The sequence below is a fragment of the Pararge aegeria genome, chromosome 6, assembly GCF_905163445.1.
Source record: "Pararge aegeria chromosome 6, ilParAegt1.1, whole genome shotgun sequence".
NCBI classification, from domain to species: Eukaryota; Metazoa; Arthropoda; class Insecta; order Lepidoptera; family Nymphalidae; genus Pararge; species Pararge aegeria.
Window position 1 is genome coordinate 14,452,530 of NC_053185.1, and position 12,087 is coordinate 14,464,616.

General features: G+C 34.0%; 1 protein-coding gene across 3 annotated transcripts in view; it reads left to right on the top strand.

The window, feature by feature from the left end:
• LOC120624634 (ras-related protein Rab-37) overlaps window positions 1-10,162 on the top strand; it is a 99,108-nt gene extending 88,946 nt beyond the window's left edge. The window contains exons 1-5 of one of the 3 annotated variants that reach the window (XM_039891288.1): window positions 4,820-5,032; window positions 5,796-5,906; window positions 7,220-7,328; window positions 8,880-8,990; window positions 9,266-10,162. In XM_039891288.1, the coding sequence (XP_039747222.1) occupies window positions 4,820-5,032; window positions 5,796-5,906; window positions 7,220-7,328; window positions 8,880-8,990; window positions 9,266-9,507 (786 nt within the window). In that variant the 3' untranslated portion in view covers window positions 9,508-10,162. Of the gene's footprint in view, window positions 1-4,819; window positions 5,033-5,795; window positions 5,907-7,219; window positions 7,329-8,879; window positions 8,991-9,265 lie in introns of those variants that run through there. The other 2 variants (XM_039891287.1, XM_039891289.1) reach the window with 2 other exon arrangements.
• Window positions 10,163-12,087: the final 1,925 nt, after the last annotated feature.

Here is a 12,087-nt window from a genome sequence, read left to right on the forward strand (position 1 = left end):
AAACAATTTCTGTACAGTAAAATATCAAAAAAAAAACAAGTTCAATGAAGAGAAAATCCTTTATATTTAGAGCCAAAATATTTGACTTGTTGTGCTGTTGGTTTCGGCTGACTATCAAATGTATGTGAGTGACTGGAAATCATTGTTGCCACTTAAACGTGAAATAACCAAAAAAATCCATTCATAAAATACTCATCATCAACCCATTAGAAGGCCTAACCTTCTCAGAATGAGAAGGCTTTAGGCCGTAGTCTACCACGCGGGCCAAGTGCGGATCGGTGGACTTTACACGCCATTGAGAACATACTGGAGAACTCTTAAGCATGCAGGTTTCCTCATGTTTTTTTTTCTTCACCGTTTTTAGCAAGTAATATTTAAATAGGTTTAAAGACATTTATTCCCATAAAAAGACCTAAGTCACTGACATAGGAAACTACTAACTAAATTTTCTATAATAAATTAATAAGTACACTTCGCCATTAGACTAAACTAAATTCAATTTTACTATTTTCTACTCATTCAATGTATTCGTCTTTAAATTTATTGGTATTACTTAATATATAAGAAGCTAATTTAGTTTTGAATACATTGAATGAGTTTACATTTTTTATAAGTAGGTACAGGTATTTTGTTATAAAATTTGGCGCCTTCAAATGTAAGGGATTCTTTACCATAATTTGTTCTAGTTCTAGGTAAGGTAAGGAAACTGGCTCGACGAGTTATATTTTTCTTTTTTGTGAAAGTGATATTAGTGTATTAGTGAGATTGTTTTGTTTGTTGATTTTCTAATAAAGATGCACGTGCTATACACCTATATATAATTGATGAATGCTCATTATTTTAGTATCACTATAGATTTTTTTGGTGGAAGTTCGAAAAGGATATTGTTAATAAACTACTAAATTAATGTAAACTTTACTTATAAGTACTACTAAGTTAATGCAACTCGCTCTTGCAAAACCTGGCTCCTTCACGCCACTTCTCCCCTACTCTTTCAAAAGGTGGCGCGTCACGTCTTATTACACTGACGGGAAATTAAAAGGGAATGAAATCTTGACGACTTTATTATTCGAGTTTTCTATTGATGGGGCTTGAATAAAATATGCCTTACCTATAGTAATTCCGAATATATATATATTCTAACACCGATTGAATATAAATAACTAAGGTGTTAGTTTAAGATAACGTTTAAAGGTATATAAATAATTATGAAAGATATTGATAGTTGACGGCCGATTGGTGAGTTCGATTCCTACAACTGAAAAATTTTTGTATGTTGAACATGAATGGTTTTCAGTGTCTGGGTTTTTATCTGTATATTATAAGAACTATTTATGTATATTATTAATTAAATTATCATCAGTCATCTTAGTACCCATAACACAAGCTACGCTTACTTTGGGGCTAGATGGTTATGTATGTACTGTCGTAGAAGGTATATTTATTATTAGAATTATTTTTGTAAAGGACATGTATAAAAACCATTGGTGCCAATTCTGTTGTACACAAAACGCTAAACTGTAGGTACTTAATAAATGCTCTACATGTAGTGCTGTCCTTTTCACATTGTTCCTTGTGGACAGGGATAGCACTATTTTCAGACTAGTGTTGGGGATCGCGGGCATGGAAATTAATTAATAACATCGTTTTTACTTACCTTTTATATTTGATCCAATATCGGTTTCGTCTTACAAATACTTGTTACAAAATGAATAATTACAAAGTAATGCTTCAACAGATACCGTTTACAATGATGGCAACAAAACAAACTAATAATAACATTTTAAGATATTAGTTTCCGGTGAATTATTTTACAAACTATGTGGTTATTGATCTATTAGGAAAAACGTGTGTGTACTTATGTACACGCGTTAGAAGTTCTACTTCTTTGGCGTAACAAGATAAAAAAGTTTGTAGTGTATTTAAATATCACAAAAATATTATTTCTACATAATAAACATAATTAAATTGGGAATAAGTACTAATAGACTCATTATCGGACAATTAAGTTTCACTCAACATTAAAATTTGAGACTTTTGTACAATTGAATCAATTAAATCACCGGAATGAGCCCGCAGACCTCGACAATTGAAAGTGTACTCTGTTAAACCTTATAGCTAACTTCATGGTGTCGGTTTTTTGTGATGGTGTGCGTTAGCATCGTTTACTCACATCATTTTTCCGTAACGCGCCCAAAGAAGTATAACTTCAAAAATAATTAATATTTAGAGATTAGAGTTATAACAAATTAGAAAAAGCTATATAATCGCATTATAATATCAATGAATCTTGTAGTAACGTCACAAGATTTTATATGACGCAGCGTAGGTAATACTTTATTCAAGTAACACCAGTTCTAGTCTAGTTTACAGATTGCTGTACCGTGTTCTGTGTCATATTTATATTTGTATGGATAGTATTGATTTCGGTAAGCAGGTAGAGATGATAGTTATGAAATGTTTCCAAGAACGTCTTTGTTGCTGTCACGACCCTTATCAAAAGAAAATACGAATTCAATGTAATCTCTCGCCAAAACACTGGTGATTGCTATTAAACTTTGACAATTGCCGTTTCTGAAATAAACTGTAAACATTTTTATCGCTTGAAAACTAGGTCATTGTAACTGTGTCTACAGGCATAAAATCACTGCCTACTCTTTAGATTATTACAATGTATTAGTAGCAGTAGAGTTATTCTGGAAAAGTAGTGACAGAGTTCTTCTGGAAAAGTGTTCCATGTTTATTTCAGCCGCTAAGCAGCTGTGTGCCGGTCTGAAGGGCGTGACTGTCAGTGTAAATATAGACTTGACACCTACACCTCAGGTTCTTGGATACATCATACAAGGCGGCATTTTGTGAGAGGAGTTCCCGGCATGCCCTGCGAGCAGTGGCATGCACTTCATGTATGCACAAAAGCCATGGTGACCCAAATTTTTTTAAAATACTTTTTCACCTGGTATGGTAGGAGGGTTTTACCACTTTTCTTGGAATTTCTTGCTCTACGCCTATCCCGGACAAAAATCCTGTGCACGACTCGACCTACGAGGTGCTGCTTTATGTAGAGGGTTGGTTTTCAAGGTCTTACCACCAGGTGGGCCATCTGCTTAATTCATACTCGTGCCTCGAAGAGTACGTTCAGAAATCGGTCCCGGCTACCATAGCTATAACTTTAATTTTTATACATACCTAATACCTATATATTAGGTTGGGGAAGAAGTTTCTTCGCATTTTTTAAGAAAATTTAAAACATTTTTTAATAATGTTTATTTACATTTAACTAGAGTATGTAGGTACGTACCATTTTTTTCGATAACAATCCTTTTATTTAAACTTTAAACAGAGATGTACCTAAGTAGGTATATACTGTCGTTTATTATACCATGCCGCGTAATTAACACTGTTACGTAAGTGCTGAAAATAATTCATAAGCGTTTATATAGAACAATACCCTGTCAGCGTAAATAACTTTGTGAACTACTTACTTAACTATCGGAAAGGTACTTAGGTATATTAATTTGAAGAGCAGGAGGTATATTATAATTACTTATTTTTTTATTAAGAGCACTAACTTTTGTGTTTCGCACATATACTTACGTAAAATAGTCGCTTTTTTTCCGAGATGGGATTATATAATTAAGTTGTAATTATTAGCTATTATTAATCCCTACTAATATTATAAATATGTCAATATAAGTTTGTTTGTTACGCTTTCACGCAAAAACTTCTTAACCGATCCTCATGAAACTTAATACACATATTCTTGGAAGTGTTAGAATTACTATACATTAAGCTCGGTTCCTTTTGGAGAGGGGATGAGTTTTTGACGATTTTACACAATAACTCCGACAAATTATAACCGATATAAATAATTATTTTTGTACTATAGAGTTTATAATATGTGTTTAATTTTGCCCAAACTGTGGTTGGAGATAGAGGACAGAACTCCTCAGCGGACAGCAGCAAACCCCTCAAATGCCACATCAAAAAACAAAATCAAACGCAGACGAAGTCGCGGGCAACAGCTAGTTATATTATATTAAGTTCATTATATTCATATTAAAATCAAATATGAATATGATGCATTAAATATCATCATCATCGGCAACAAAAGCCTATAAAAGTCCACTGCTGGCCTCCGCCAGCGGGTGGGTGTGTCTATAATCACCACTCTGGGAGGACTGGTTGGTAATCGCAGAAGACGATAGTAAACAATATGCAAAGAATCAAGAAGATACAGAACCGTGTTCCCTACTAATATTGAAGCATCAAAATCCACTCCACTTTAGAATTGTTTCCCAAACAAACGGTTCGTCACTTCATACCATTTAGCATTGTAAAGTAATTATTTTACCTCTAATGTCCTTAACGTTTACCATTAAATGGGATCAAATGGGAAAATTAGATAACGTCTGTGAGCCAGCAACATTTCGCGCGTGTAAAGTGAGACGTGCGCGGGCGTTCAACTGTTATTGACACATAGCACTGCACGCAATGTTGTCTGAATGAGGGTTCTGTATGTTTTGAATTCTGAGGTGCATTGCCGATAATCTGTTTGTTTCGGAGTGTAAAGATTAAAGAAATTATAACTTACACCGTACTTACCTATAACTTACGATACTCCTAGCGGAGAATAGCAAATTAAGCCTAAATATCATTGTATATCATTAAATTCCGCAAAGTACTTACTTAACGTCTGCTTCTATCCTATAAAACAGAATTGGCACAGGTGACAATTTAAAATATAAAAGCGGAAATAATAATTACTGACGTAAACACTAACCTTGAAAGCGGGATAAAAGTGAACTAAGGCGCATTCAAAATGTGGAATCCGAACCTAGACAATCGACAAATGGAGAAGAGGGTCGTTGTGGGAAGAGTTCGGCCAACGTGGGCGCGAAATCTACCGGAAGTGAGAGACGATGATGACAAAAGCGAGGATCTTGGTGCTATGCCTCATAGTGATCCGCCCTCGCCCAGTGAGCATTGGGACCAGCATGGGAAGCCAGATGAGAAATATGATGTTTTTGGAAAGGTGGGTAATATTTTTTATCTCTTCAAGTTATTATTAAATACTTTACCGCAATTGTCTTGTCTTGTGGCAAATTGATGATGCATGTGGTGTACAAATAAAGAGTTAAATAAATAATAACCAGTTATAAATAAAAAAACAAAATTCAATATTGATATTTCAATTTTTTGAAATTTTCGTTATAACAACAAATAAACTAAAAAACGGAGTACCTTGTGCAACAGACATGATTTGTTTGCCGTTTTTATAAATAACTAGCGTTCACAGCCCGTTTCGCTGGGCTAGATTTTGCTTTATTTTATTTAAACAATAAGCTTACATCATAAAAATTTTAATTTAAGTCTCATAATAAGTAGGTATATTAAATAATTTATTAATCTCCGTATTCATTCATTCACTCCGTATTATCTACACCCATGTTCCCCCAACAATAGAATATCATCATAGTAAATAAAATCTGTATTTGACAGTTTGACAGTTCAAAAATAGGAGTGCTCCGATCGTCACCAAACTTTACAGGATTACTCACCAGGTCAATCCGGAGATTCCCTGAAAGTTTCATTGAAATCGGTCCAGCCGTTTCGGAGCCTATACGAAACATACCCCAAGCTTTCTCTTTTATTTTTATAATAAATAATAGTACGGAATCCATCGTTTGCGAGTCCTACTCGCACATTGCCGGTTTTTTATAAGCATGTATGTCTGAAGTCAGAACCTATGTACAAATTTCATGTAGATAGCTAAGTTGATATCCTGTATTTTACAGGTGATGCTGCTAGGCGACAGCGGTGTGGGGAAGACTTGCATGCTCGTTCGCTTCCGGGACGGAACCTTCCTCGCGGGGAATTACATTTCCACCGTTGGAATTGACTTCCGGGTATACCAACCTAACTAAAGACAATCGTCTTTTTTTTGTGAAACAAGGAGACGAAGGAAATACCAATATTCATCCTACCAGAAATATGTGCACCGATTTGACATATTGTGTACATATTATGTAGTGTATTATGTAGTGCCATATTATGTAGTGTTTCAGAAAATAGGATCTTTGAGGTTTTGGGATTCAATCAAATAGATAGCCAAATGCGTAGCTAGCCTCCAGCTAGTTACGCATTTCAAAACGAAATACAAAAAGAAAACGGTCTATAGGTCTAAGCTAAAACACTGTTTCATACGTACCTATCTACCCATATGAGGTATGGGGTATCTACCTACAACCTAAAATATTTTCGATTCTTTTTGGATCTGTGAAAGTTTATGGCACGAGGGATTTTTTTGAATTGCGCAATTAACGCCGCTTCTATCCAGTAATCTAGCTACCTCTTACTCATGTATTGTACATAAATTAAAACTCTTTTGTCGAATTACTACGAATGCATCATTTTTTCTCGTAACAAATTTTCTCTGTTCCAAAGATCATCCCAAATTAGGTAGATTCTTGCTTGGCTGCTATACCTATTTCTTATAGATTGAAGGTTTTGAGGAAAAAATAAAAACTATAAGAAACATTAGCAATAAAGCACTTAGTTATTCATTCACACGTAATATTTTATTCGTTCTTTAGTTCAAATGTAAAAAAAAAAACCAAATGGTCGTCAAGGGTTCCGAGTTCAAACGGGCCAGTCACGGGGATACGCGTCGGTCCGCCGCTACGCCATTGGTGTTTAAGTTTGGCGCGCTTTTTCCGTTCCCGCCCCCTAACCGTGACAGCTGTGATTGAATCGGCTCCTCCACTGAGTGATTTATAGCACGGTGGTCGGTTTTTTGTTTATTTTTTGCTATTTGATTTATGGCATCTGGTGCGGATACAATTAACACGTGAACCATGATAATTCAGGTCCATAATGTTAAGCTTTTTTTTCTACATGTATAGAAAGGTATTGGTAATTATAATTGTACGAAATATTATTATAATCTGTAAAATATACCTACTTACGAATGCATCATTACATACAGATAACAAATAAATTTCATATAATCTACCTACGTAGGTATTTAACGAGTTGTATTTTGTGATAGCATATTTTCTTCTTGTTAATTTAAATTTAAATTTGTAATTTTGAACTGTATTAAATCATGCTTTGTTCTGCCTATGTTATTTATGCTTATATTAAAATGTTGTTCTTGCTTAAGCTCACGCTTTTTCATACCGTTACTCATTGATAATACAGCTAACGCCATCTGTTGCAGAATAAAGTAGTGACTGTAGATGGCATCAAGGTAAAGCTTCAGATTTGGGACACAGCGGGGCAAGAGCGCTTCCGTAGCGTCACACACGCGTATTACAGAGACGCGCATGGTAAATATTACAAGAAAAACATTATTATTACATACTAAAATGTAAAATTATTTATAATAATAAATAAATAGCTTATCTTTATTTCACATCAACATGTTTTATTAAGCGCGTTGTGACTACTAGCGCCATCTCTGTCTATATCATGACATCATTTGGTAAAATTAGTATGTAGCAAGTTCGTTGGCAAAGTTCATGATTCTTGTCGTTTAATAACAATATAACATTACTACTGTTTTATTAATATGACTTCATTTAGTAATCCAGTGAACTGAAGATGCTATTTGAAGCGATAGTGACCTACTAGGCCTAACTTACTCGTAAAAGCGTAAAATTACAATAACCGCGCGTATAACCATATCATGTTACAGTCAAACTATAAAGGTTTTTTTTTTTTCTTAAAATTTAAATGTGTAGATAACAATGTTTTATTGGAAACAAGAAAAGTGAGGTGACGAAAGACGATAGGTGGATATACATACCTAATACGCTCAATCCACTTTCAATGCTTAGAAAAGTTTCTTAGCGTGCCAGGAATTTATGACGGACAAGCATTACCTACTGGTAGAGTCACTACAAACATACATACTTGACGTTTCAAAAGTGCTTATAAAGTAGGCCTACTTGAAATAAATTAATTTGAATTTACTTAAAATTTCCCACTTTTTGAACCAGTGGCTTGAATTGGCTGCATTTATGATAAATAGTAATAGGTATTTAATTAAAACAATTTAAAGATTTTATTTCTTTGTGTATTTTATGATAGGGTCAAGTTAAATCAGGAAACGATAAAAAATGCTGTTGTTTTTTGCTAAAATAATATTATAACATAGCTACAATATCATCTGTTGGTAAAGTATGATGAATTCTAAGATGGCAGTGGGCCATTGAGGGTATTTCAGTTATACGAAGCTCATACCCCTACTAAACGGTTTCTTCTACGCTTTATATCCTGGTGACATATATGGTGAAAACTATCTACATGTTTTCGAAAACTCAAGACAAGAACAGTGAAAAATTTAAAATTAGAAATTCTGAAATCGCCCATGTCGGTTATTGAACCCGGAATCAGCTACTTAAAAGGTCACAGGGCTTAACCCTTCGCCTGGGAGGTTGTCGAAATGGAGCAAGCTAGAGATGGTGATAATGAATATCTGGTTAAGTGTACGGTGGACTTCTAACGCGTTTGGAAGTAAAAGCATTCGAGAAAACTAAACTGTCACCGCTAACAAAAAAAGTAGTGTAAAAATACATAAATACCTAAAAATTTATCAAAGCAAATCAAAACTTTAATATGCCAATAAGCCGTTTTTATTGAATGTTTTTCAGTGTCTGGGTGTTTATCTGTATATTATAAGTATTTCTGTGTATTATATTCATAACAATATTCATCAGCTGTCTTAGTACCCATAACACAAGCTACGCTTACTTTGGGGCTAGGTGGCGATGTGTGTACTGTCGTAATATATTTATTTATTTTTAATTATGATGAGAGGTGGGCTCTGAATGTGAATTTTTAAAAATAAAGAATATGTTTATATTATATTTCTACAGCTCTACTGCTACTGTACGACGTAACAAACAAGACAAGCTTTGACAATATTCGAGCCTGGCTCGGTGAGATCCGGGAATATGCACAAGACGATGTTGTCATCATGCTACTAGGTAAAATCCTTTTTTTATCGTTATTGTAGCTTTTTTACACCTAATCAATTAAATGCTTTGAGAAGTCACAAAAACCAATTAAGGAATTAAAAAAGAAGTTTATGTAAGGAGGAGATATGAATTGGAAGCGTATTATTAGCAATATTAAGTGACCTCATTTCCATGAAAACATGCCCCTTCACTTTTAAATTGAAAGAGTCGCATTCGAACATAATCCGCAAGCGCTCAACCTCGAACTATCCAATATAAGTGGAGCGGCACAAATTCTCTTCCAGGAAACAAGTCAGACAGCGGACTAGAGCGGGCGGTGAGGCGGGAGGAGGGGCAGCGCTTGGCGAGAGAGTACCAAGTTGCTTTTATGGAGACCTCGGCGAAAACCGGCCTCAACGTTGAAGCCGCTTTTGCCCACGTAGCGCGCGCTCTCATCGCGAAAGCAAATCCCGTCGACCCCTCGAGGCTAGCGGTGCGCGCGCATCCGACACAGGAGCAACGGTCCTCGTGTCCGCCATGTTCGTAGATTCCGCGCCAACTTTCAATTTGCGAACGTGTTCGTGGACCAAAGGTCATGCTCATGCTCATGATAACAATACTTATGCAATATTTTAATGAAAAACGTTTTTTCACACGGTTCATTGACTAGATTGTTTCATGATATTTGGTTGTGTGTACAGGAAACCCAATCTTTTACATCCAAAGAGGGGTCAATATAAAACATGACCCTTCCTTCTTCTATAGCACGGTAATAACAATGTAAGCTACCGCCAACTACTAGATATAATAGTAATCAGATACATTACCTTGAAATGTATGTGAAACTGATTAAAATTCAATAATCTTGACCTGATGCTACAGTCAGGAAGGCCAGCTTACCTACTTTTGCATTGTATACCGATCGAAGTAATAAAGATATTTACCTAGTGCTAATGTTGGGTTAACTTATCATTTTTAATCATTATTTACGGAAGTGTCGCATACCCTCGCAGCGACTTTGCAGAGTTATAGGGATATAATTCTCCAGGTTTTAATTCATATAGCAATGCTGTGTTAAATTCCTACCTAGCCTAAGTAGATATGTATTTAATAGCAGAACGTTTTTCATTAAAAGCATTAAGTTAACGAGATGGCTAACAAATGTTTTTATGAATATATTCATTTGTAATGGTAAAGGTGTTAAATGGATTAAATTTTGTAGAGCACAAAATATGATATACCTAGTTTTAAGGCTAAATAAAAATGCTGAATGTTTGGAAAACTTTTTAAAACATTGTCTTGTACCTACCATAAGTATACCTTTTCTATGCTATCGCCAAAGTATAAGCTAAGTTATAAATCTGTAGGTAGTTACAAGCCCTTCCTATCAATGCTTTCTCCTTTAGCTTATAGAATTTTACGATTTCAAAACCTCCAGATGTTCTGGACTTGACTAGTCTGGGCAATCTCTAGTAATATTATATTTCATTTTTTTGTGATGAATATTATCTACTCACCTTACCTGCCTTACCAGTTACCTGTTTCTTATTTTTGTTAGTCATTAGCTACTTTTGGAGGCTGTGACCAATAGCATCCTCGGTACGGTTAGGAACTGCCTTCTTATGCTTACCACCATTTCTTGTTATTTGCGGAAATTTACGGTATTCTGGATACTTATCCAGAATACCGTAAATTTCCTATTAATACTTATTAGACACTACATAACACCAAAAGCATTTCTAGAATAGTTTTACGTAGTTGTCGGATCCTGTTATTTTTATTTAAAGCATCATTAAGAATGTTCGCCAAAATAAGGAAATCACAACCAACGCCAACCCAAGCCTTTATAAAGTATACAAACGACTTATCTAACTTGAAAATTTGTGCACAATTGAAAAATAGCTCAAGGTTAGCAGTATAACAATACATTGTATGTATTTATAGAACTAAATATAGCCTATAGGACACACACACTCATTATATTATAGTATCCAGGAAATTAAAGAAAAAATATGGGTTTTTATTGGTATCTATCACTTAAGTCAACAAACATTGATGATGAAAGAAAATTTGTAGAACTATAACTGTCTACGTAAAACAAAATAAAATTATTAATGCTTGTAAAAATGTAAGTAGCTTAACTAAAATATAAGCAAGTTGGTTTGAATAAGTGGGTGTCGGCAAGTTTTTTTCCTGTAATTCATTAGTATTATAAAATTTAATTTGGGTAGTTACGTTAAGTCAATATATATATTTAGTAAAACTGCTAAATAATTGGTGTATGAACCATTAATACATAACTGTTAGTTTAAGAGGATGGTTGAAAATTTTTACATTCCTTTATTAAAGTAGTCCTAACTTAAATACCTACCTATATAATGAGATATAATACCAAATATACACAAAATTAAAGGCAATATCGTTTCAGATAACTCAGAGGTTGCAGGTACTACTTGACGGCACCTACTAAGCTTCTAATAATATTATGTAGGTAGGTCCTACTTTTAACGACTATAGTACATCATATTAATATCATGTATTTTATAATTTTTAATGTCATCTTTCATTTATTTGTCTTATAGTTATCCACAAAATATGTAGTTCTATCTAGATACTGTAACTGGCCCTGCCTTACTAACAAGATGTAAAATAAATAAATACCTAAATAAACTATCACAACTAATATCGCATTATTATCTTCAGATTTTAATGGTTTAGTATGTTAAGACACTATACCTATATTCATGTTATAAAATAATTAAAATCATATACAATCGATATCGTACTAATTGTAATATTATTGTACCTATTGTGTAGAATGTTAATAAAATCTATTTATGTTAATTAAATTTAAATAAAAAGTTAAGAGATTTTTTTAAGGAAATCCTATTTCAACAAATGAACTACTACATACAAAATGATAAATATATTTTATAGTAGGTAGGTACGCAGACCGTGACTAACTAATTGAAACATCAGAAGAGTTTTTAAGGATAATGAAATCAACCTTACCTACCTTTACTGTAGTTTGCAATAAAAAATATTTTGTGACTATTATTGTATTACAATATATTGACACACAAATACCTAGGTACTTTCAAAAGGAGAGAGAAAGGGAGAGGAACTC